This window comes from Anser cygnoides, chromosome 1, assembly GCF_040182565.1.
Source record: "Anser cygnoides isolate HZ-2024a breed goose chromosome 1, Taihu_goose_T2T_genome, whole genome shotgun sequence".
In the NCBI taxonomy this organism is placed as follows: Eukaryota; Metazoa; Chordata; class Aves; order Anseriformes; family Anatidae; genus Anser; species Anser cygnoides.
This window is the reverse complement of record NC_089873.1, coordinates 204,364,489-204,388,476: the sequence shown is the minus strand read 5'-3', so window position 1 is coordinate 204,388,476 and position 23,988 is coordinate 204,364,489. Positions and strand designations below refer to the sequence as shown.

The 23,988-nt window shown below is 47.4% G+C and overlaps 1 protein-coding gene across 2 annotated transcripts in view; it reads right to left on the bottom strand.

Annotated features, from left to right (window-relative positions):
• Positions 1-23,988, bottom strand: part of RAB30 (RAB30, member RAS oncogene family) — a 47,737-nt gene that overhangs the window by 6,584 nt on the left and 17,165 nt on the right. For both annotated transcript variants that reach the window (XM_066989931.1, XM_048055234.2), the window contains exons 2-4: positions 7,625-7,725; positions 5,943-6,026; positions 1,690-1,873 (exon numbers count right to left, since the gene is read on the bottom strand). In XM_066989931.1, the coding sequence (XP_066846032.1) occupies positions 1,690-1,873; positions 5,943-6,026; positions 7,625-7,717 (361 nt within the window). In that variant the 5' untranslated portion in view covers positions 7,718-7,725. The remainder of the gene's footprint in view (positions 1-1,689; positions 1,874-5,942; positions 6,027-7,624; positions 7,726-23,988) is intronic.

Genomic DNA, 23,988 nt, shown 5'->3' with positions numbered 1-23,988 from the left:
TGTCGTTACAAGCTTTAAAGGCAGTCTGGTGCAGAAGGCTGCTTTCCTATCTTAATTAAATATCCCTGCGACTGATTTGGCTGCTGAGGCTGGAGCACAGACAGGCTCGGGGGCGCTCACAGAGCGAGGTGGGGCAAGGAACCAGCCCCCTGCTTCGGAGAGCTCATTTTAGCAGGGAGTTGATTAATGCCTCCAGCAACCATCTGATATGATTACAGCCTATTACAGACCACTTCACTTCAAACATGATGTCTTTGCCATAAATTAATCTTACAAAGAAGGTAACAGAGCGGGGCCTGTGATAACAGGGGGCTGTGTCCAGGTTCTCGTCAGGTTCGGGAGGAAACCTCTCCTGGCCTTGTGTCTGGAGCTGGTGTGAGAACCAGCAGAAGACTGCGCTAGCAAGCCATCTCCCATTGCCCTTCTTTCATCCAATACTCCCCTTCTTTTCTGATGAAGCAATTTCTTGGACAGACTGTATACACTGCAGTTACTCTTTCTAAACAAATTCTCACGCAACGTAAGCACTTTATGGGTGTTACCATGTTTAAAGCGTGTGCTGTTGAAGTTATTTATATTTTATGCTGTAGATGCCGATAATTAACTCAATGTTCCCTAAAAAATCATATGTGCATTTGTTAGTCATTTATTATTTCTGAGCCATTTGTACATGTGCCATACTCTTCTTCTGGAGTGTAGTGAGTTTCTTGTATGGCAGCTCCTTAAATCCCAAGACTCACTTGCAATACCATTGGGGCATGTAAAGCTCAATAGACCTTTAAAGACACCTTAAACATATTTTATCATCCTCTAGATTCTTCTTTTAAACAGCAAACTATTAAAGGAAATGATGACACTGCAATATGAAACTTTCCAGCTTTCCCCAAGTTATTTTTCTGTTATTCTTTGTATATTCTTGGGCCTTTAAAAGCCAAGTTCTGACTATCAGATACTGAAAGCAGAGCACGCAGAAGCATGGGTAAGCGAAATAACCTTCACCTTGCAAATAGCAGACAGATGGCCTGGGGTCTGTTTTAGCTTGAGTTGAAGCTGCTAGATTAACATGGCATTCAGTATTTATTTTTAGGTTTCCTAAAATCCAGGCAAAAATAACCAGTTTTCCAGCTCTGTCTTACCCATGAATGCTAAGATCCACAGAGCCATTGCATCCTGGTCTGGTTCCCACATCTTGTCCCACTTAAGCCAAGACTCCATCTGTCCTCAGCTATGGGGTGCATCAACACACAAGCATCACCAGCTTGAGCAGATCCTCATATATTTGTGGAGATCTGAGCTGGGAGTCACAAGGGATAAGCCTGCATTCTTAGCTCTGCCATAATCAGTGCTTCAGACCCCCATGGGACCGACCCGAGGGAAGTATCCACCTCTGCACGCAAAAGCCTTAAGGCTTGAGACGAGACCAGACTTTGAGAAGCAGCTAAGGTGTCCTGAACATCTCCACCATCATGTTGGGGAAGTCTGCAGGAGGAATGGTCCAAGTAGGTGGGTTTAAGGCACCAGCTGCGACCTGCACCCCACACACGGTTACAGCTGTTTTATTTGCACCGATTTGAGCCTCCTGCACCTCCACGTCACGCAGATAGTGCTTCTTCCTCCCCCCAACACCTCCATCTGCCACCAAGTGCCCTCCATTGCAGCACCACCCCGCTAGGGAGGCCCCTGACTTACCCACTAACACGGTGATGACCTTATTGCTGGCGTACTGCTCGATTTCTCGCAGCCACTCGGGGAGGCATCGGAAGGACTCTTCACAGGTGATGTCGTAGGTGAGTATCAAGGCGTTGGCACTGCGGTAGTAACTCTGCGTTATGGACCGGAACCGCTCCTGTCCTGCCGTGTCCCAGATCTGCAGCTTTTGGCACAACAAGGGAAGCAGGGAGAGGAGAAAAAAATAATCACTTTTAGTTTTTTTTACTTGGTAGAAGTACTGTTTTGACCTAAATGCCTCCAGGGTACAACCACTGCTGTGAAAGCACTTAGCTCTTCTCCCCTTTGGCTTTCCATCCCCCAAGCTTTTTTGCTTGTTTGTTTCCATTTCTGCCTTTGCAGATTGAAATGCACGGCACAAAGTCAGCTGGCATTGCTGCTGACTTCCCTGGCAAGCTGCAGGTCCGTCAGTGTTCATGGGCCTTGCAGCATCTCCCTCGGCCGGAGCTGCTGGCCCGGAATTACAGCGCAGGCACCGGAGGCAGGTCTCCTCTCTCCTCCTTGCGCTGCAGTCCAACCCACAGCAAGTTCTGTCCCAGAAGGAATAAGGAAGCCACTCCTTTAGCTCCCGAAGTTAGTTATTTATCCCGAGATGGTGCACTGAAGGGTGGAAACCACGGGAGTGGACACAGCTTGGGTTTGCAGCTGAAGGCTCATCCAAGGACTCCGACATGTTTCCTCTACAAAACTTCAGACATCCCACCCAGCTGCTCGCCGCCTTCCTTCCTGATGTGTAGAAGTGACCGGCATGTCCCTAACTATAGCTAAGAGGTCATGAGCTTAACCGCTGTTTGGCAAACTCCCTGGGTCCAGAAAAAACAACATTCATTTCCCAATATGAAACAAACCCGCACCGTTTTTGTAACAACCATCTGACAGCTTTTGGTGGCTCATCAAAACCACAACTTTTCAAAAAGCAGGCAAAGAAAAGCATCCAAAATGAAAACATTTCAGCAAAAAAGAGCATTTCTCTGCTTCAGATTTTATTTTTTAAGCACCCCTCCCTGGAACTTAGTATGCGAAAGGCTGATTTCTAGCCAGAATCCTGTGTACTTTGGGAAGAAAAAGTTAAAAGTATTTGAGATTTTTTCCATACATACAGCAGCCCATAATAGAGCAAGCCTTGTACTTGCCCAGTTCCAATGTCAAACTATGTCAGCTACTCATCATAAATATGTGAGCTTGGAACAAGAGCCCCCATTAGCAGCCTTCGGATGTGGGGTATGATTCTGAAAAGGTACATTTTTGCAGAGAAAGGAATTTGCTGCTGGCTCACAGCCCCTGGCACCTTTGAGTTTAATCTCTCAGCATAGCTGTGTTTAAATAGCTGAATATGGCACCTGCAGTTAGGGGCCACACAAAACCAGGGGTGACATTACTTGCACTCAAAATTCAGATAACAAACGAGTTCTGTTTAAAACAAACCAGCCTACAAACTCCAGCAGATGGAAAAAACACAGATAATTTTGTTGCTGTTGTTGTGCAGCTATTTCCCAGGAAAAATATCTACCGGTTGGTCTAGCGGTTAACTCTAGTTAATAAACGCATTGCATTTATTGAAAAGATCTCTGACAGATTAAGACTTGATGTGACCATGCTTTTCACTGCTTGAATGTAACGGACTTTAAAATCAAAAGGGGGAGAGGGTTTGTAGCTGGCCAGGCCTGTGACTCTCCCTGCAAAAAACAAGTCACCTGGATGCTAATTTTCTGGGAGCCATGCTTTCCTCTCCCCCGCCACCTGCATGCACGTTTAGCTCTGAGCATATGGACACTTCCACCGAGTGCAGTAAGATCACAGGTGCGTGCAGCGGAGCCTTGTGTTTGTAGCAGTGAAGATGCTTATCTGTGACTGGCACTGTAATTACTATCAAATTTGTGTAGCCTCTCAGTACACACATTGCACAGATTTTTGGTTTTGCTAGAAATGATCAGACATATTTAAAAAAATGCAAAAGGCTGTCTCAGTTTATCTGTCAGCGAGCCTTAGTAGCCACTCACATCTGAAATAGCTTGCACACAACTCTCATGCTAGCAAGGCTCTCTCCTCTGACTTTCAAATGCAATTCTAAAGCTGGAAAGTATTTTTCCCAGAAATTCACACACACACACACACACGCACATATATATATATATATTTTTTTTTAAGTCTTAAAACCTTCTTGGTGAATGGCTCTGCTCTGACCCTGGATCCCAATGCCATGCAGGACATGCTGCCCGGCACTGAAGCAGTCACAGCTTGGCTCTGCTCCATGAGCTGGTGCCTCGTTTGACTGAGATGTCATTTTTTCCCCTCTCAGCTCTGAGTCATCCCTGCTTTTCCCGCTTATTAAATGTTTACTCTCACTGGCGCTGCTTGCTCAGAAAGTTTCAGCTACAAGCTCAGTCCCTGCCTGCACTGATGCGAGAGGCAGAAAGGAATCATTTTGCCTTTCAGACTCTGTACGATGTGTTCAAACACCAAAATGTGTCCTACTAAGCTTCTTCCCACACTGCTGTCATTGTGGCTGAGCTCTGGTGACTCCAACTTACTCCTCTGGTGGGTGGTGGGAGTGGGCTTTGAACACCCCAAATGGTGCTCACAACCTTCTCTTAAGGAGTCTGCATCCTCAGTCCAAGCTGGTGATAAACAGGATCGAGTCATGGGAGCAAGGAAAGGACAGGTGTCTGAAGAGGATGGGAAAACCTTCCTCCAAGATTGCCTTTTTCCCTCTAAGAGAGTCTCAGTACAGTGGGATTACACCAGGTATGTAACAGAAAAATGATCTCCACCTTCAGTGGAGTTCCACCAAACTATGCACTGACAGCACGGGAGCCATGTGTGATGCTCAGCACTTTCCTGCCTGCTGCTCTGTCCCACAGCAGCATGTCAAAGGTTAACTCAGCCTGTATCTGATGAAGGTATCTACATCTCCTGTCCTCCACCTGCTCAGGCTGCAAGGCCTTTTGGTCAAGGACCATCACTTGCCATAGCAAATGTACAGCTCCTCGTGCAGCAGAGTGGCAGCCTCTTGATATGCTTTTAAAGTCTGATTTCCATCCAATTTTCTACTCCAAAAGCCTCTGCACTGAAACATGGGTGGAAAAAAATACAGAGCTGAAAATCTGCACAAGTCCACTGTTTCCATCCCATCACTTGCACGTGCTTAAAAATGAGTCTCAATCCACCCAGCCACTGTCACACTGCTGCCACTCTCCCACCTGCTCGTCACTAGATAAGATAAAGGCATCAAGGAAAAAAATGTTGTTTTTCACTTCAATACCCACGGGCTTAATGCAGGAAAAGTAATTCCAGGTGTCAGGGACCCTGAACACCTTGACATCGGAGGTTCATTCTCTTCTCCCAACTTCCAAATGCCACAATAGCTCTGGTGAAAGCTCTGCTAATGACTTAAGCGGTGCCAGCCAACGTCTCTGAGCACTGGAACTGAACCATGGATCCCATTAAAACATTAACCTGGGCCCTGGTGTGTTTTGGCCCAGACAAACTAGCTCCCTGCCAAGCAATACCCAAGCCAGGTTCAGGAGGTAGCATGGGACAAGGAGTTTCCCGGTGATGATTTGGTTGCAACCACCCTATCTTGGAAGCTGAAAGAGTCGATAGTGAGACACTGCCCTTCTTAGTTCAACCTTTTGACCAAAGCACCAATATCGTAAACATCTCCACTTCTCTCAGGTCTGTAACTCAACAGAAGTGGGAAACAAGCCTTCGTTCTTCAGAACCGCACCAGCCCAGGAGCCAGACATCTCAGGAGCTCACAAGAGAAAACCTTTATCAGGCACATCCCAGTGGGAACTCAACAGATTTCATCCTACCAGCAGTGCAGTAAATGGAGGCTGCATTGAAATGCTTCTTTGTGCTTCCTCAGCCCCAGCCAGGCACCATCTCAGTGCCTTCTGAGCAAGAACAGAGCTTTGCAAGATCTCAGAATCATAGAATGGTTTGGGTTGGAAGGGACTTTAAAGATCATCTAATTCCAACCCCCTGGCATGGGCAGGGACACCTCCCACCACACCAGGTTGCTCAAAGCCACATCCAACCTGGCCTTGAACACCTCCAGGCATGGGGCATCTCCCCTTTCCATGCTCCTGATGGTGCATTTTCGAAGACATGACAGGCAGCCCTGGACCTTCCAGCAGCAGGCACGCTGCAGCAAGAAACCCAAAATACGGTGCCACCCTATGAGTTTATATTGAAAACCATCAGGTTCCTACCTTTACTTTTTCACCGTTTATCTCCACGGTTTTAATCATAAAGTCAACTCCAATCGTGGCACCTTGGCCTGGTGGGAAAAGCCCCTGAAAGAAAACACAGTTTTGTTGAACAAGTTGTGTAGCAAGGAAAACTTCCTTCTGAGTGCCCATCCTTACTCTTTCCCATCCCTACTCCGCCCTTGCTCAATTAATCTGGACACTTAGAAGAATACTGAAAGGAATTACACTGAAAGATGTGCCTGCTTCCTCCACCGCTCAAAGCAGGGGGGACAGACCCCAGGGCAGGCTCTGCACACTGATCCATCTCCACAGCATCCATCAGAAGAAGGCACAAAATCCACTGCCACCTCCTTGTTATGGGGAGCTAAACAAAAGACCACATTTCTCCAGTGCAAAGGTAACTGTAATTCAACCCCTAATGCTGTTGCAAGCAGCTGACTTGAAAGGTGGGAAAACAAACAGGAGGAGAAAAGGAGGATGTATAAAGGGAAAAAGGAGAGGGGAGAAACTCTCCTGCTTCTGTGCACTCAGAAAAGGCAGGGGAAGGGCAGGCTGGGTTCCTCTGACCCAATTCTCCATCGCCTTGAAAGAGATGAGGAAAGGTCCTGCCACAGTGAGGAAAGGGATCCCCAGGGCACCCCCAGCAGCTCCTGAGTGGCCAGATCCTGCTCCCAGAGCACAGCCCGTGACTAGCAGTGCTCGATTTCGAGAAAGGAGCAACAGCCAACTGAACGAAAACAAGCAGAGCTTTCTGATTTCTGGTGTCCCAGCCTGCAAAGCCGTGTTGTTTTTGGGGCACATCAATCCCCTATAGCAGCAGCAGCGCTGCCAAAGTGCAGGCAGCAGTGGCGGCTGCAGACGTCGTGGTTAACCCTTTGGGACTAACCAGCTTCATTGCCAGCAGCTGGTACAGGCAGAGAGCATGTTTAACATCACTACAGTTTTAAAACTTAAACTGACGATTCCCAGTAGGGACTGCAACAACAGCAACAAAAGAAACATAACTTGCATTTTAGAGTACACCATGCAAACTCTTCTCTGAGCCCAAATCACAGACGCCTAGTCCTCTTCCTGCTGTTCTGTTACACAGAAGAAGGGAAAACAGTCCTCAAACCTTTGCATTTGATTCATTTTCCCTAATCAGGCAGACAGGGGCTCAGCTGGCCCCCACTGTTACCGCAAGCTTTTCAGGAGCCGGTGTACGTAAAGCCACAAATGCAGGGAGCACAGATTTTTCCCAGGCAATGCAACATCTCCTTTTGCTGCCAGAATCACACTCCACTGCTTCAAACCATTATTAAATGCCCCTGGTAACTCTTCAGGTGCAATCCCTGGTCTGATGTTTAACAGAAGACCCTGGGCTGACAGCCCAGGACCCAGATTATTTAATCATCTACTAATGGACAACATGAGAGGGAGCTTAGTACAGCAGCAGGCTGGTCCACCCTGGAGGGATGGGATGAGAAGGTCCATAGGAAATGCAACAGGAGGTCCTTATAAACCAGAACCCCAGCAAAGGCACACACTGCACTAGTTACTGATGCAGTGCTCATGCTGGTACATCACCACAGGTGATATGGACGCTGCAAGCATGGATAATAAAAGCCTGTGGAGTGGGGGTGCTGGTGGAGAGCTCCATGCTCCCACGCGATGCCCCACATCTGGCAGGTGCCCGACCTTACCTGCGTGAAGCGTCGGACCAAGCAGGTCTTCCCCACACCGGCGTTGCCGATTAAAACAATTTTGAAGAGGAAATCATAATCTTCCATACTCATTTACGCAGCTGCAAGAGAGAGAGGACGTGAGACAGTGTGAACCAAGGCGGTGGCCAAAGCTGCGTCCCCCACGCTGAACGTCCAACTCTGCCGCAGGTTGGCTCTGATTTTTGACTCCCTCCCGCTGGGGAAATGCCCTTTCATTCCCATTGAACTTTATTCCTCCAACTATCAGCACAAAGGTCTCCCTAGCATGCGTGTGGCTCCCCAGATAAGGGACAAGAGCCCTTCCCACCCCGCCCCAGTGGCAACACGCAGGCAGAGTCCACCTGGGCCAGCAACGTCAGCCGCTGCACGGCCGCGGCCAGTTTTTGGCTTTCGTGCCGTCCCGCGAGTCATCGATGCTGCTTTTCAGCAGAGCAGGGACTGGGGAGGGCACAGGGGCAGAACAAACAGGGCAACTGGTTAAAAATAAAAGCAGCGGTGTCGGCTGTAAAGAAAAGTTCATTTGCTACAATATTAGTAGGGAGTGGGGGGTAACAGTTTGGCTGAAGTATATTAACAGAGGACTTAAAAAAGAAGAAGAAATAATACATACTACTAATAATATTGCAATTATGATGATGATTTTTTTTTATATAGCTTGGTATAAAAGTATCAAACAGGAAGAGAAAACAGAGGAGGCTCAGGGGAACCCAGCTCACACACATCCCTGTGCAACCCCCTTGCCAGGATGCACAGACTGGCTTTTTGGCAATGTGTCAGGACACAGGCAGCATTGCCTATACGGAGGAAGACCCACCAGGCTTCCTTCAGTCCCATAAAGCACGGGAAGGACCAAGCAGACCCATGCAGCTTGCTGCAGCTGGGCAAGGAGCGAGGGATGCACCTCCGCCTCCAGAGCACCCAAGGGTGCTGCAGGCACTGTGGCCAGAGGAGGGGGTTGTAACCATTGAGACAGGCAGAAGAGATTCGGTTGGAGATTTGGGGCAGCCAGAAAAGCCCATGGTACTAAGGGATGTATGTGGTTTTGTGATGGGACTCGGTAGGTCAGGTGGACGGTTGGACTTGATGATCTTGAAGGTCGTTTGCAACTGAGATGATTCCACAATTCTGATTATATGACAGGGGAGCAGAAGGGCAGTGTCCCAGCTGCGTCAAAGAAAATACAGATATTATAGCTGGTGTCAAAGACCTGTCCTCAGGACTGGTCTGGAGTAATGGCATAGGAGAGTAAAGAGACAGATCCACAAGCCATCAGTTGGGATATCTGAGTACGGTACCTAACCTACCTGCACATACAGATTATGGATGAGGAGACAGAGCCAAAGCTGGGAAGCACAGAAGATGGAGGGTGGTAAGGAAAAGGCAAAAACAGGGGGAAAAAAAGTATTAGGGAATTGCCATCCTCAGTCAAGTCCCAGATTGCTCACAGAGTTGGGTCAACCCAACAGAGCACACCAAAACAGCTCTCCAAGCACCGCCTGATGGACCTGAAGGCAACAGAGGCGTAACACTGATGCAGCTGCTTGGCGTCTATGTGACCCCTGACCTCTCCAGGAGCCTTAAAAAAGGCTAACCTCACCAATCAGTGACTAATGACCTGCACCACGTTAGCAGGAGGTCAGGAGGGACGCAGCTGAGTCACTACAGGGACGCCTCACCGCTGAGCTGGAGCTACGGTCACCTGCACGCTGCCACCACACAGCAGCAGCTGGAGCAGCCCTGAGGATGCTCCAACCTCGCAGGACCTTAAAAGAGCAGGCTTTAAAAATGCTTAAAAATGTTTTCTGGGACTGTTATGCTGTGTAATAGCTTTGTACTTCCATGCCTGGCTTTCCCTGGACGATAAAGACAGTCTTAAGAACATGCTGATGGTACTCATAATCAAGGCTAAATGTCAATGCACGGCTTCAAGCTTTCAGACAAGCCAACATGAAGAAAAATGTGATCATCTACTAAAAGCTATTTCAAGACTAACGAGACTTGCTCAGCACTAGATAATTATCCCTGGGATTCTTCAAATCCCGGAGGGCATTGCTTCCCTGGAGCAATTTCATTTATATTACTTGTACCCTAAACAATCCAACATTCAAATTTATCTTCTCGGGAAGCTTAAAAATAAACTTCCTCTGAAGATCTCTGAGCTCAGAAACACTAAATGGCTCAGACATACCCTAGAGTTATGTCTGATCCCCTTCATTAGGCTCCAAGACTAATCATATGTGATAATGACCCCAAACTGGCACTGAAAGAGAAGCCAGGGACATAAAGCACACGGTGCAACGATGAGATTAAATGCCAGAGCTAAAGCGACATAAAAAGGGTACGGTGGAAGTGGGGACACGGGAGGGGATGGGGGAAAGTAAAGGAGGGGTAATTTTGGGGGGGAGCGGGCAGCTGAAGCTGACCATCGCTGCCCTATCACCCCCATCCACAAAAACTGCTGTTCCTCCCTCGTGTGTGCCCACACCCGCAGGCACCAGGCAGGCAGCGCCGAACAGAAAGGCATTGCATCAGTTACCGTTACGAAATCGCCTCCTTCGCAACTCAGCCTTTTGGCCAAGTGACCTTTCCTGCTGACTCAGCCTCCCGCAGCCCTCCCGCTCCCCGGGGAAGATGTGTCTCAACCTCTGCCCGCTCTCCGCTCTCCTGCCGGGAACGCGGGTCTCGGCAATACATCATACATCACTTCTTTTTTTTTTAAAAAAGGATATTCTTTTCTTCCTTTTATTTTTTCTCCCTTTTTTCTTCTCTGTTTTTTTGTGCTTCTAGGCACAGGGCTCTGCCTTGCATCAGGACATTGCTTTAGGGCGCTGGGGCCGCAGCTGCCTGTCCCACCCTTTGGCACAGACAAAACCCTGCAGCAAGGGCAAGGAACAGGATGCCCACCCATGCCTCAGCAACCCTTCACCACCAAAACATTTGTTTAAACCACCACTCTCATCAGAAACTGGGCCAGCTATGGCACAGAGACATGCCCTAGCTTGCGGCAGGACAGAAAACCAAGTTTCACGGCTGTTTTTCCCGGGGGCAGTTTGTACATTTCGCACCCCAGCCAAGCCCCAGCTGCTTGTGCCTGCCATGTGCTGCTCCCACCACTCGCAGGTCAGGCACGGATCTCAAAATGAAGGAGTTTGGCAGGGTTTTATTTAACCGGGGTCACTGCTCTGCTCTGTTTCAGGTCTCAGCCCCTCACGTGGATTTTGTGGGGCAGGAACAAGTGGCCAAGATGGGTGACTCGAAGCTGGGGGACCACCAGGCGAGGTGGTCCGCCCACGGCTCTGCAGCCTGGGAATGGCAGGACACATTCCAGCCTCAGCTGATTGTACTGGGCAAGACGATGCTCCTGGTAAATATTTTTCAATATTTAATCCTAATTCAACCAGAAGGCTGTTGAGATCTATCCGTAACGAAAGCACACAGAAGGGATGGGTGCTTTCACCCCTTCTTCCCCCTCTGCAAGCTCCCACAAGCAAGCTCACAGGGAGACACACAGAAAAGGACGTGCAGAAGCCATGGGCTGCCTACCCTGTGCAGTGAGCACTGGCGGGATCCAGCAGTCCTTCCCCCTTCACCCAGAGCCTCAGTTATAGAAACTCTCCTGTAAGTGTGGTCAGCAGGACCTGGCCCTCTGCTTTACCTTGCTATGGGCTCTTCACTGCCTCTAAATGTGAAAGCACAGCTGATGGAGGAGGGAGATACACCCCCGTCTGCTTCTGATCACCATGTGCCACAAGGCAAGGAGCTTATCTGCAGTGAAGACATGCTTTACAGAATACGATTTTCACGCATAGTTTAGCTTATTCCCCAACATGATGTCCTCTCCCTGCATTTGTTCCATTCACCTATTAGTTCTCCCTGATCCACTTCAGTTTACTTCACAGTGTTCACCATTGCCCTCTCTACCATCTGAACCATTTATCTTCTTTTTGCAGTGATTTTTCACCCATTACCTTGGACGGGCACAGGGGGTTCCTCATCTCTGACTGGCTTTGACCATGCCATGCTCAATCTCTTTGAGGAACAAATAAGCAGCAAAAACATGAGGCAGAGGTTTAAAAACCATCTGGGAGATGCTAATGGCTTTAGAGTGATCGGGTTCTCCTTCAAATGGATGAAACTCCTACCCTGCCTGTCCCTCACCAGCTTTTTACTGGCGAGTCTTTGTAGTCCCTGCACAAAACACAAGTACGAATGAGGTTTTCAGTTAGTGAAGAAATCCCTGGCAATTTTCTCTCAACTCCTTTGCTTAAGGAAGAATTTCCACCTCTAGGCTTGACAAGAGCAGACTCTAGGACGATGGTTTTGCCTCAGCTGTTTTGGCTCGTGGAGCCAAAGGTGAAGTGGGAGACTTCAAAAGAGCAAGCCTGTCTTGGTCAGCCACAAGGTGTGCCAACCCCTGCCTGCAACCTCTCCCTGAAGATCACCAGATAATGCGTGCTCAGGAAACACGAACAGCCTTCATCTGAAGTCAAAAATCTTTCATGTCTTAGAGAATGCTTCAACACCTTTGTTTTAGAAAAGCAAAACAGAAATAACTTCTTGTTTCTTTATCCCCACAACATTTTAGTCCCTTCTGAGGTGCAGAGGCTGGTGAGTCCGCGGAGCCGCGGTTCCAGCTCTGTGGGGCCAGGTGACAACCAGAGCAGGGAGCACATTGCAGAGCATGGCATCGTCATCTCTCCCTACCAGTTCCACTCATGGGTTTTCAGTTCCTGTAGCCTCAAGGAGTGTCAGAGACATGGGTATGTTCAGCAGTGGTCAGGGGACCACTGTCTCCAAATCCGAGCCGGCTTAGCGCAGCCAGCTGATGCAGATCCACGCACGGTGTTTGGTCATGCACGGCTATCCACAGCCTAGGGCTCAATCCACACTGCAAGGGCTTCTCCCCGTTTAGGGATAAAGAGTGAAACTGAGGCACTAAATTAAGCCAGGCACCGCACTAATATGCACCCCAGCCTTATCCCACCTCACATCCTCACAACACACATTTACCAGCTACTTCGATTAGACACAGAGGAGGATCTGCAGCCTCTTCCACCTGCTGTATCTATCTGGTAGGTCAGGGTGGGTTTTGATGTATTTACACAACTCAAAGAAGAAAGATTTTCTGCTCTTCATCATCCAACAGCTATAAACAAAAATAAATTTACCTAAACAACTGAAGTTCAAACGGTAGCTGTTTTGTATACAGATATTACGTTGAAGGCACATGCCGTATGACCCAGAAAATTCATCGCTAAGGCTAAGATTTCAAGCAGAAAATTATTGCTTGCAGGCCAGAAAATTGCAGGGGACTCAGCTCTGGACATGCTACTGCATTACGTAAGGCAGGATAAAGTATTTTCTTTTCCAGAGCACCTGCCAACCCAAGCCGCATGTGCCTGCCAAGCATGAGCCCAGCTCATGCCCCTCTGAGAAGCAGCAGCCTGGATTTCCTCCCGCCCCCCTGCCCAACTTCCTCACTCCTCCTTTCCACAAGGTTTAATTTTTTTCCACCCAAACAGGAAGAATTAAGAGGGACTTCATCCCCATTAAAACCTGGATCAGCACAGCCCTACTCCGTGCTCTCTCTGCAGAGGCAAAGCCACTTGCAGGTGGGATCCATGCTCTCATTTAGGTAGGATATTAAAACTCCAGGGCTGTTTTTCCAAATTCTACAGAAAAAGATTTATCGCTTACACATAGGGCTGCACGGTCTGGCATTTCTCATCTCCTCCCATCACACTTTCTGTTCCAGGGGAGCAGCATGCAGCTGCCTGCACACTGGCAACCCTAAAGGTGTCTCCTCATCGAGGCCAGTCCCTCGCAGGAAGGGAGGAGGTTTCAAATGCAGAAATGCCGTACTTTTAAGTGCGATTTCCCATGCAGAAACACAGATGAATTTAGTCCATGAGCCACCTACTACACCCAACACCTCCAGGGTGCGTGGGGCTTACAGTGCACTCACACCACCACTGACAAATTCAGGGTCAATAAGTCCATCTCACCCTTACAGGAGGCGCTGAGCTACCATAAAAGCAGTGCAGGGACATGGGGGGGCTGCCCCACATGCTGCACCCTCATCAGCATTGGCTGACATCTGCTAGTCATCCAGAAGTCTAGACAAATATTGGGGGAAAAAAAAAAAAATCGGCAAATTGCATCCAAGGTTTCCAGCTGGAAAAAGCAGTGTATTGTGAAAACCTCAGCCCTACCCATAAAAAATTATTTGGAGAGATTCCTGCCCTTAAGCCTTTGCTCAGGATATTTCTTTTGCAGCAAAAAAAGTGAGCTAAGTGGCCAGTTCTTGCATCTCACAGAGACGTTTCTATACATAATAGAAAAGCTAAAGCTGAGGGGCTTGCATCAATGACTGCACAGAGCACACAGGCTTTCCCCTTACCTCTTTTGCCACTGGGTAAAACTTGCAGCTCAGTGAACTACTTCAATCAGGTCATGGCTTATATGTTCCTTCTCCATAAGCTTCTCCATAAGCCAGCAGGTAAATCCAGCACCAATATCATTCATTCCCACAAACCCATTTCTAATGCTCTTCGGCACTGGGAATGGCCACGGAGGTGCAAGATACCACACACTGACAATAAGCTACATGCCATCAAATATATTTGAGGACTGAACTGTTAATCAATGATGATGTTACTCACATAGATAGATGAACTATCTAATTTCTGCATTACACAGGAAAAATCTCACACGCACATTACCTGAAAATTAACAAATATAAAATCCATTTCTTTAGGACTGAAAAAAAACGCTGACGTGCACATCCACCATTCCAAATACCAAGCTGTATACTGCACAGCAACACATTTTTGCATGGAAGAGGTTAAAGAATCAACCAGCACAGCAGACAGGCTGACTTCCAAGTGTGGAAAACTGCACTGCCAGAAATACAGCCAAAAATGCTGCTTTATCCACTCAAAAACAACAGCCTTTTCCCAAAGGAAAAAAAAATACAAAATGATTTTTTTTTTTTAAACTACAGCCAAGCATTAACTGGAATGTGCCTTGCATGGAAAAGCCAGAAAAGTTTTGTATGTCCAGCTCGCTGCAACTGGGAGCTGTATTTTAAGCAGATGCCCCCCACCACAGGTGAACCAAAGGGAGAAGCAGCAACACCAGCTACATGTGGCAACGCCAAAGGAGGAATGATTCATCTTTGATGCAGAAGAAAAGTTTGTGTGTGTCAACTGGGTAAAATGCAAAGAAGTCTCATGATGTCTTAGTTCGTGGGGTTGGCATGGTTTCAGTGGTGTCGCGGTTGTATGTGGAGATATCTTGGCGCTGGGTGACAGGGTTCTGATAAACATTTGCTAGATTAGACTGTTTGACACCACCATTTTTGATAAGATAAGGGAAAAGCTATCATAAATATAGGATTTGGATATTTACCAGAACATCATGACTCAACCGAGGTTACAAATGCGGAAGTAGCATAACTGTATGTCATGAACCAATGACATAAGTCCCATAAATGTACCGTGAAATATGAATGTGTACAATAGATGTTTTGTGTTATAAAGGCTTGTCCAAGAAAACTTTCTTGAGTTTTAGCTATAATGATGTATCTTACTGCTGTTGATCACTGGGTTTTGTTTGTGTCAGAGACCATGGTATGATTTTTATTTTTCAAAAAAAATGCTAATAAGGTTTTGTTTTGTAAGAATGTTTTTTAGTTAAAAAAGGGGAGTTATTTCCACCTCTTGCTTTCTGCTCAAGTCAACTTGCGATTTACTGGCATTTACATCACTTCATCAAACCTAGCACAAGTAACAAGGAATTAAGCCTCATCTAATCTTGCTTTCACGTGGCTGAGATCAGTGTCCGCAGCGCTGTGCACCCTGTGGCACCCAGGCACCCTGTGGCCTGGGCTGTGGGGTCCACGCGGCACTGAGCTCCTGTGCAGTGCTGTTCCATGCTGTGCTATGTCATGCCATGTTACTGGTGAGGACATGCTGGACCAGCACAATGGCAACCCACAGTTTCAGGTCTTCCATAGACCTACTGGCAATGCTTTGCCTAATGTAGCCCATTTCCCCAGCCTGTCAAGGTCCCTCTGGGAGGCAGCACGACCCTCTGTAAGCCACTCATCCCAGTTTTGTGTCATTTGCAAACTTTTTGAGGGCACACTTTTCCCCATCACCCAAATCATTAATGAGGATGTTGAACAGAACTAGATCCAGTACGGACCCCTTAGATACTCCACTTGTCACAGGCCTCAAACTAGACTTTGCTCCACTGATGCTACCCTCTAGGCTTGGCCATCCAGCCAGTTTTCAATCCCCCAAGCTGTCTGCCCATCCAGCCCATACATCAACAGCTTGTCTATGAGGATCTTATGGGGCATAATTTCAAAGACCCTACTGAAGTCTATGCAGACAATATCCACTGCTCCCCCATCACCAGGCCAGTTATTTCATCACAGAAACTTATCAAGTTGATCAAGCATGACTTCCACCTGGTGAATCCATGCTGACTACTACTGATGATTTTCTTGTCCTACATGTGCTACATGTGCTTGGAAATGGTTTCTAGTATTAGTGCTCCATCACCTTCCCAAGGATCAAGGTGAGGCTGACCAGCCTGTAGTTTCTTGGCTCCTCATTCTTGCCTTTCCTGAAGGTAGAAATGATGTTTGTATTTCTCCTGTCCTCAGGCACTTCTCCAAGTCACCACAATCAACCAAAGACTATTGAGTAGCCTTGCAATGACATCTGCCAGCTCCTTGAGCACTCTTGGGTGCATCCCATCAGGATCCATGGACTTCTGTATGTCCACTTTGCTTATTATATTCCCTGCCCTGATCCTCGTCCACTAAGGGTACATAGTCCTTACTCCAGACTTTCTCCTGGTCTTCCTGAAGGTGGTCCTGCTAGTAAAGACTGAGGCAAAAACGGAAAAAAGGCATTCAGAAGCTCGACTCACATTTGGTTTTGTCATTAGTAGAAAAAAGAAAAAAAAAAAAAGGCTTTGTATACAGAGGAGGTGAAACTACTTTGGAAATAAGTACTGAACATACAATCACAGAATCATAGAATATCCTGAGTTGGAAGGGACCCACAAGGATCGTCGAGTCCAACCCCTGGCTCCACACTGGATCACTCAAAAATAAAGCCATATGTCCCAGAGCATTGTCCAAACACTTCTTGAACTCCATCAGGCTTGGTGCCACGACCACTGCCCTGGGGAGCCTGTCCCAGTGCCCGACCACCCTCTCAGTGCAGAACCTTTCCCTAACACCCAGCCTGACCCTCCCCTGTCCCAGCTCCATGCCGTCCCCTTGGGTCCTGTCGCTGTCCCCAGAGAGCAGAGCTCAGCGCCTGCCCCTCCGCTCCCCTCGTGAGGGAGCTGCAGGCCGCCATGAGGCCTCCCCTCGGCCTGCTCTGCTCTGGGCTGAACAAACCAAGGGACCTCAGCCGCTCCTCATAAGTCTTCCCCATCTTTGTAGCCCTCCTTTGGACACTCTCTAACAGTTTTATGTCCTTTTTATACTGTGGCACTGAAAACTGCACACAGTACTTGAGGTGAAGACACAACAGCACAGCCTCAAGGAGGACAATCCCTCCCTTGACCACCTAGCAATGCTGTGCCTGATGCACCCCACGGTACAGCTGGCCCTTTTGGCTGTCAGGGCACACTGCTGGCTCACGTTCAACTTGCTGGCAACCAGAACCCCCAGCTCCCTTTCTGTGGGGCTGCTCTCCAGCCTCTCATACCCTACTCCGTACGTACAGCCAGCGTTGCCCCTTCCCAGGTGCAGAATCCAGCACTTGCTCTTGTTAAACTTCATGCAGCTAGTGATTGCCCAGCCCTCTAGACTGTCAAGATCTCTCTGCAAGGACTCTCCACCCATGTTTGAGGGCTTCACAACTTGAGCTCAAGTTAACGGCACAGACAGCAAATCACGTATTTATGGCAAACAAGGGTCTTCCAACAGTACAAGCACCTATGGTGAGAAACGGAGATGACAGGGTGGTCAGACATAGGGGCTGCAGGCCCAGGATGATGTTGTGAGAACACTCCTCACCTGCTTCAGCACCAAGTCACTGCTCACACAAAATAATTGCTGAGCAATGAGGAACACAAGGTGCTGCAAAACTTTCAGGCATGTCACCACAACCAAAAATGGGTAGAAATAAAGTATTTACACTGCTTACACAGTGACTAGGCCCCAAGGCGATGTGTCTGTGGACCAGACTGACAACTACGTGCCACAGAGATGTCCACCTCAGGGTGGCAACAGGACCTTGATCTCTACTGAGAGTGAGCTCCACCAAACCTCTGCTAATGGGAATGAAGCAACAGTTCAGCAACACTCACAGCAAGATCATAAAATCACAGAATGGTTTGGGTTGGAAGGGACCTTAAAGCCCACCCAGTTCCAGCCCCTGCCATGGGCAGGGACACCTCCCACTAGACCAGGCTGCTCAAAGCCCCATCCAGCCTGGCCTTGAACACCTCCAGGGATGGAGCATCCACAGCTTCTCTGGGTGCCTCACCACCCATTTTGGTGATGTGGCATCACTAAAAGGCTTTGGTAACAAAAAGAGAAATTCAGACTTATGATGAGGCAATAATTAATGTGGGTGAATGGTAAAGGATCTTTGCCTATTTGAAGCAACCAAAAAGCTAACTGATATATTAAGATGAAAGTTTGCTGCTTGTTCAAAATGGACAACAGTATCCACAAATATATATATATACAGGCTTCTGGATTGGTGGCTTGGGGCAGATATATCAGACTTACAAGCAACATTTCCAAAATATAACAATAAATCAGCAATACCAGCAGTAAAGGGAAGAATTGATAAGCAAGATGAAAATCATTCTTGACATCATACTTCATCCATTAAGTTGATCTTATTAATATTCAGTCAGATACACCTCCTGAGGAACAGACACAGTACCTGTTAATCATCCCTGCCAGGTTCAGTCTGCCTCCTGTTTCACCAAATTTCGAAAGAGAAGATGCATGCCCTTCCACTACAGTTACATGCACTTGTGCTAGTTCTCTTAAAACAGTAAGAATCAAAGCCAAGACTGCAAAAAACAAGACGCTGCAGCTGTAAGGTGCATGCACTGTAGAAACTGATGGAAGGAAGGAAGGAAAGGAAGGAAGGAAGGAAGGAAGGAAGGAAGGAAGGAAGGAAGGAAGGAAGGAAGGAAGGAAGGAAGGAAGGAAGGAAGGAAGGAAGGAAGGAAGGAAGGAAGGAAGGAAGGAAGGAAGGAAGGAAGGAAGGAAGGAAGGAAGGAAGGAAGGAAGGAAGGAAGGAAGGAAGGAAGGAAGGAAGGAAGGAAGGAAGGAAGGAAGGAAGGAAGGAAGGAAGGAAGGAAGGAAGGAAGGAAGGAAGGAAGGAAGGAAGGAAGGAAGGAAGGAAGGAAGGAAGGAAGGAAGGAAGGAAGGAAGGAAGGAAGGAAGGAAGGAAGGAAGGAAGGAAGGAAGGAAGGAAGGAAGGAAGGAATCACATCCTTCTTATTTGAACAGATAACGTTTCAATGAGGATCTCAACCCCTAAATAGCACCTCTCATATGTTTTAAATCACAGTCTGAAACACAGTAACGAAGTCTTCCCAAGACAATTGAAGAAGTTTTTTCCAGAAAGAAGCACAAAATTATTAGGGCAATTATTAGCAGCGTGCAGGTAAGTTGCTTTAAGTGGGTCATCTGCATATGGATTTTATGAGGCAGCATCTCCTTGAGAACAAAGGGAGAGGCTAGCATCCCCAGAGCTATGTGCTGCTCTGCTGCTGCTTTGGCACATGGCCTCAGGCAGGCCATTTAGCTGCCCAGCACTTCCATGTACCCAGAGGTAGGAGAGAACAAGGCAATTACAAAAGGGATTTCAGAAAGCAGTAGCATTTGCCACTTTGCAGTGCTTTACCTTGAAGATGCAAGAGTCTCAGATGAGGTGTAAGAGCAGACAAGTCAAAAGGCACTTAAAAATAAACCCGGCTGTGCTCGTTTCTGTCTCGTTTGTCCCAGCCCTCAGCATCTGTACAGTGCTAAGAGAAACCTCCTGAGTGCCATTGCCCGGCAAAGAGCAATTCGAGAGTACAGCCTATTACTGCAGAGCAGGGTTGTTAAAGAAGTTTTATTTTGTTTTGTGTTTAACAAACACCTGCATGAGGATACGAAGCAGTGATGTTGTTTCAAGCAGAGGCTTCTTTCTCAGCCACACGCTCATCACAAGCTAGCCACTCTGTGCGTTACGCATCTGTGCAACCATAATGGGAAAGGTGGCAACTTGCAGCAGTGAGTTTGTCTTTAAGGAATTCTGCCTTTGTTATGCATTTTAAAGGAAGAATTCTCTTCCAAAAATTAATACTTTTTGAAAATGAAGTGATGAAGGAGTACCATAAAACAGAGTTAAGAGCTACAGACCCCTGTGAAGATGGCAGAGGAAATGCCATAGCATCAGCTAACAGAGACAATTCATAAAATCCTATTATTTCCATACAGAAAGTACCTTTTACCTGTAGCATCATATACGCTTATGCGTTGGAAGATGCAGAAGGACACACACATACATTTCTGCCTCATAACAAAACCACGCCACCAGTACAAGTGTTTTCCCCTCTAAAAAATGTTGTCATTTGACAGCAAACCTTCAGCTGAGCTGACAGGGAACATGCAGGCAGCTGCACTTCTGCAAGGAAAGGCTCCAGAACATTTTTAACTGCAGGAATCTGCCAGAGCAGCAGATGTTTCATGAAAACAAATTGTTCAGAGGGGGAAGAAAGGGGAAATAACAGAGAGACTTGGGTGTAGCTTCATGACTGGTTTAAGTTGATCTAAGCCCTGCTGCCTCCTAGGGAAGGTCCCCAGCTATTCCCAGCCCTGCCAGCTGGGACCCACTCCAGATGGGAAAGAATTTGGGGATGGGAGAGCAGAATTAGATTTTAGTTGGCTCAGATCTCAGATGTAGACGACTGCAGGGCCCCAGATGCAGGGGAAGCAGCAGGAGCCTGGGACAAAGGACAAGCAGCAGTTCCTGCTAGCCCAAATAGCCTGAAGCAAAGTGCAAAACTGCACCTTTTGTGAAAACCCAAAAAGCTCGGCTAGAAGAAGTGCAATGCTGCATGTGTATGCATAGCAATGCGGGTAAAACATGCTTCCCACATGGGAAGTCATAGAATCAGAGTCATTTAGGTTGGAAAAAACCTTCAGGATCATCAAGTCCAACCATCAACCTGCCATATTGAGTCCCATCACTAAACTATGTCCCTTAGCACCATGTCCACACGTCTTCTTAAATACCTCCAGAGATGGGGACTCCACCACTTCTCTGGGCAGCCTGTTCCGATGCCTGAAGTAACGGCAGGTTATGAACTATTGCATCTATTCATCATTTCATGGTTTGTTGCAGATTAACAACAAAGCCTGCTTCAAATTTACTTGCAGGAATACAGTTTTGTTTTTAGTGGAGCAGCTCCCTGCTGAAACAGGGGGAACAAAACAGGACTGATGCCACAAAACCATCCCAACTCTGCAGGTGCTGGCCATACAGGCACCTCCCACAATTTCATTTCTATAGAAAAGTATTTTTATCATCACTAATATGTCTGTAATGGCAATTTCTCATCATGATGGCTCCTGGGTAAGGCCTTTATTAGGATACCATAGGTCTCTCCACAGAGTAAGGCATGGACTTTATCACGTTGAAGGTCTTTTCCAGCCTAGACTACAATTCTGTACTCATGTTCTGGCAAAATTTTAGCTCACATGCTAACACGTGGCCAACTTTCAATTCCCCTTATAGTTGGTTAAAGTACTTTTCACATGTCCTAAACCACTGCCAAAGTACAGTTTTCCATCTAGGGTGGTTGGCTACAATTCAGGAGTCTGTGTGGGTTAAAATTGACACTAAAAGAAATCCCCAAAAGCAAAAAAAACAGCTCTTCGTGGAAGCTTTCTGCTCAAGGTCTCCTACCTCTGCAGAGACATTACTCAAATAGCTTACCTAAAGGCCTGAAATCTGTGGGGGGATGACAGGGGGGGAGCGTTCCAGAGGCACGGTCCTTTGGATTTATAATTTAGAGCTGGTGCAGCAAGTGGTACCTTGAGGCCCACAAAAAAAAAGCTTCGCATACGCATGATGTGCATGCACACATTAAACTACAGCGCTGGTCACAGCGGTCTCTAGCCCGCATAAATCACGTCTTCACCTCTGCTCACCTCTGTTCCCAGCTCAGCTTCTCCATGTCTCCAGCCACCCAGGTTAATAAATTATTGCAGAGATTTGCTGATAGAGATTTGCATTTGTAGAGAACAAGAAGGAGCAACTGCAGCTTCTGCAGCACCGATATTCACCCTTCTGATGCTGTCCACATACAACAGCCCTATGACACAGCCCAAGATCTTCCAAAGAACGGCACACGCACACCCTTTGCTCAGAAATATATTCCTATCACACACCTAATCTCTCAGGGCTTTTCCAATATAGACATTGCTGGGCTACACATAAAAATTCAGAACTTGTCCTTTACTAATCCTGATCTGGCAGCGGCTGACTTGAGTTTTGACCTCTTCAGGGCTAATATTAGGAAGCAGGAAATTATTTCCTTTTGTTTACCTAGAGCAAACAGTAGCCAGCCCTCCTTAGGCACCGATGCCCACACAACGCGTGCAGCCTGGGAAGTGCTTGCTGTCACCCAGCTACAGAAGTCGCACACATACAGCTTCATGGTCGTGGAGAAGCTGGATGGCATGTCAGCTCTGTATTTGTGACCACTTATTTTTATTCCTTAGCAACAGAGCTGCTCTCAGTTTTCTTTTTTCTTTTCTTTTTTTTTTTTTTTAGTGTTGAATCTATATTTGGCACCCTAGGGAAAGTCCTGAGCAGAAGATAGCAATTTTTAAAAGAGAGGATAAATGCTGGCACTCGAGCTTGCTGACAGTAACAGCAGCCCTAGGCTTTAGGTTCACGTAAAGTGCTCAGAACTGGAGCCAGTGGATCCAAGGTCCAAACCTTGCATGGATTTCAGTGGCAGCAGGACTAGGCACCGAATGCTGTGCGTGTCCATTCACTTTTTATATTTTCAAAAACCTTTCCCCGGCATAAGAATGGGAAGAGATTTATTGGGTCATGAATTCTCTCTCCGATCTGTTTGTAACACACATAAACCAGCATCCCCGAGGCTTAGGTCTCTGAACCTCACCATTGTTCATCAGCATTCTTAGGTCCCACGCTGGTTTTTGTCCTGCAGCAGCCAGGACACCGTTAAGAATACCAGAGTGTCAGGAAAGAGCAAAAAAAATGATGCTTCAGTACAAAATGGTAATTCTGAACTAAGACACTGTTCTTAACATGAATCATAGAAATATCAATATCCCCCGGCTCACTCAGGCTCCCAAGCAAACGTGCAAATTAAATCCTGCCTAATCTACATGAGAAAAACAAATAACACCTGATGTTTCCCAACTCTGCTGGCAACATGGCCCTTAAAAAAAAAAAAGAAAGATTTAATCATAGGAAGGATAGAGAAATCACATGGCTCTGCAGTTTCATTGGTTGTCATGGCAAAAGAAAATCCCCGACTCTCCAACTTGTGTGTTTTGGAGGAGAGGAGACAACAGAAATGCCTTTTTTCATGGCTCGAAGGGAATGTTTTCCTAATAATTGCTCGCGAACTCGAGACATTCAGTGAACCCTCCACCACCGGCAATGCACACATTTCATCAGAGCAGATTTGCTGAATAGAGGCAGGAGCTAATTTGGCTGTAACTTCAGGAGCAGGCCCCCAGAGAGCCGGCTCCTACCAGCCGTGCTCGCTGCCTTTTGTTCTTGGGCTGCACGCTACAAGCCTGGGAAGCGCAGGATGCCCACACAGGAGCTTTACGTCACCGATTTCACCACCACGGCTTCTTCTGCTGGTTTTATTTGCAGCCCTTCCCCTCCTGCAAGCCTTCCTCTGCACTCCCAGGCTCCGGCTCTTTTGTCTGGAAGGAACAACAGGACCCTAAGGAATCATGTTTGTTATAAGCTGCTGGAAGCGATGCTCCTCTGCGGGTTAGGCTTTTTTCTGCCACATTTCCCACCCCCATCCGCCGGGATTGCAAAAGTTGCACAACCGCGCACTGGAAAGCAGCCCCTTCTCTAATGAAAACCTCAATCGCCTGCGCTTAAACTCTCCGAAAAGCAGCTGGGGTACAAAACTGCAGCATCGCACCCAAACTCACTGCGTACATACACTGAGGGCCACATGCAAGCAAAGCGATGGGCATCGGGGGGTTGTTTGCCCTGTGGATCCTTCACCGCTACAACAAACCACACCGGGCTGTGCGTCAGCTCACAGATGAGCTGTGATCAGGGGTGCCCTAGCAA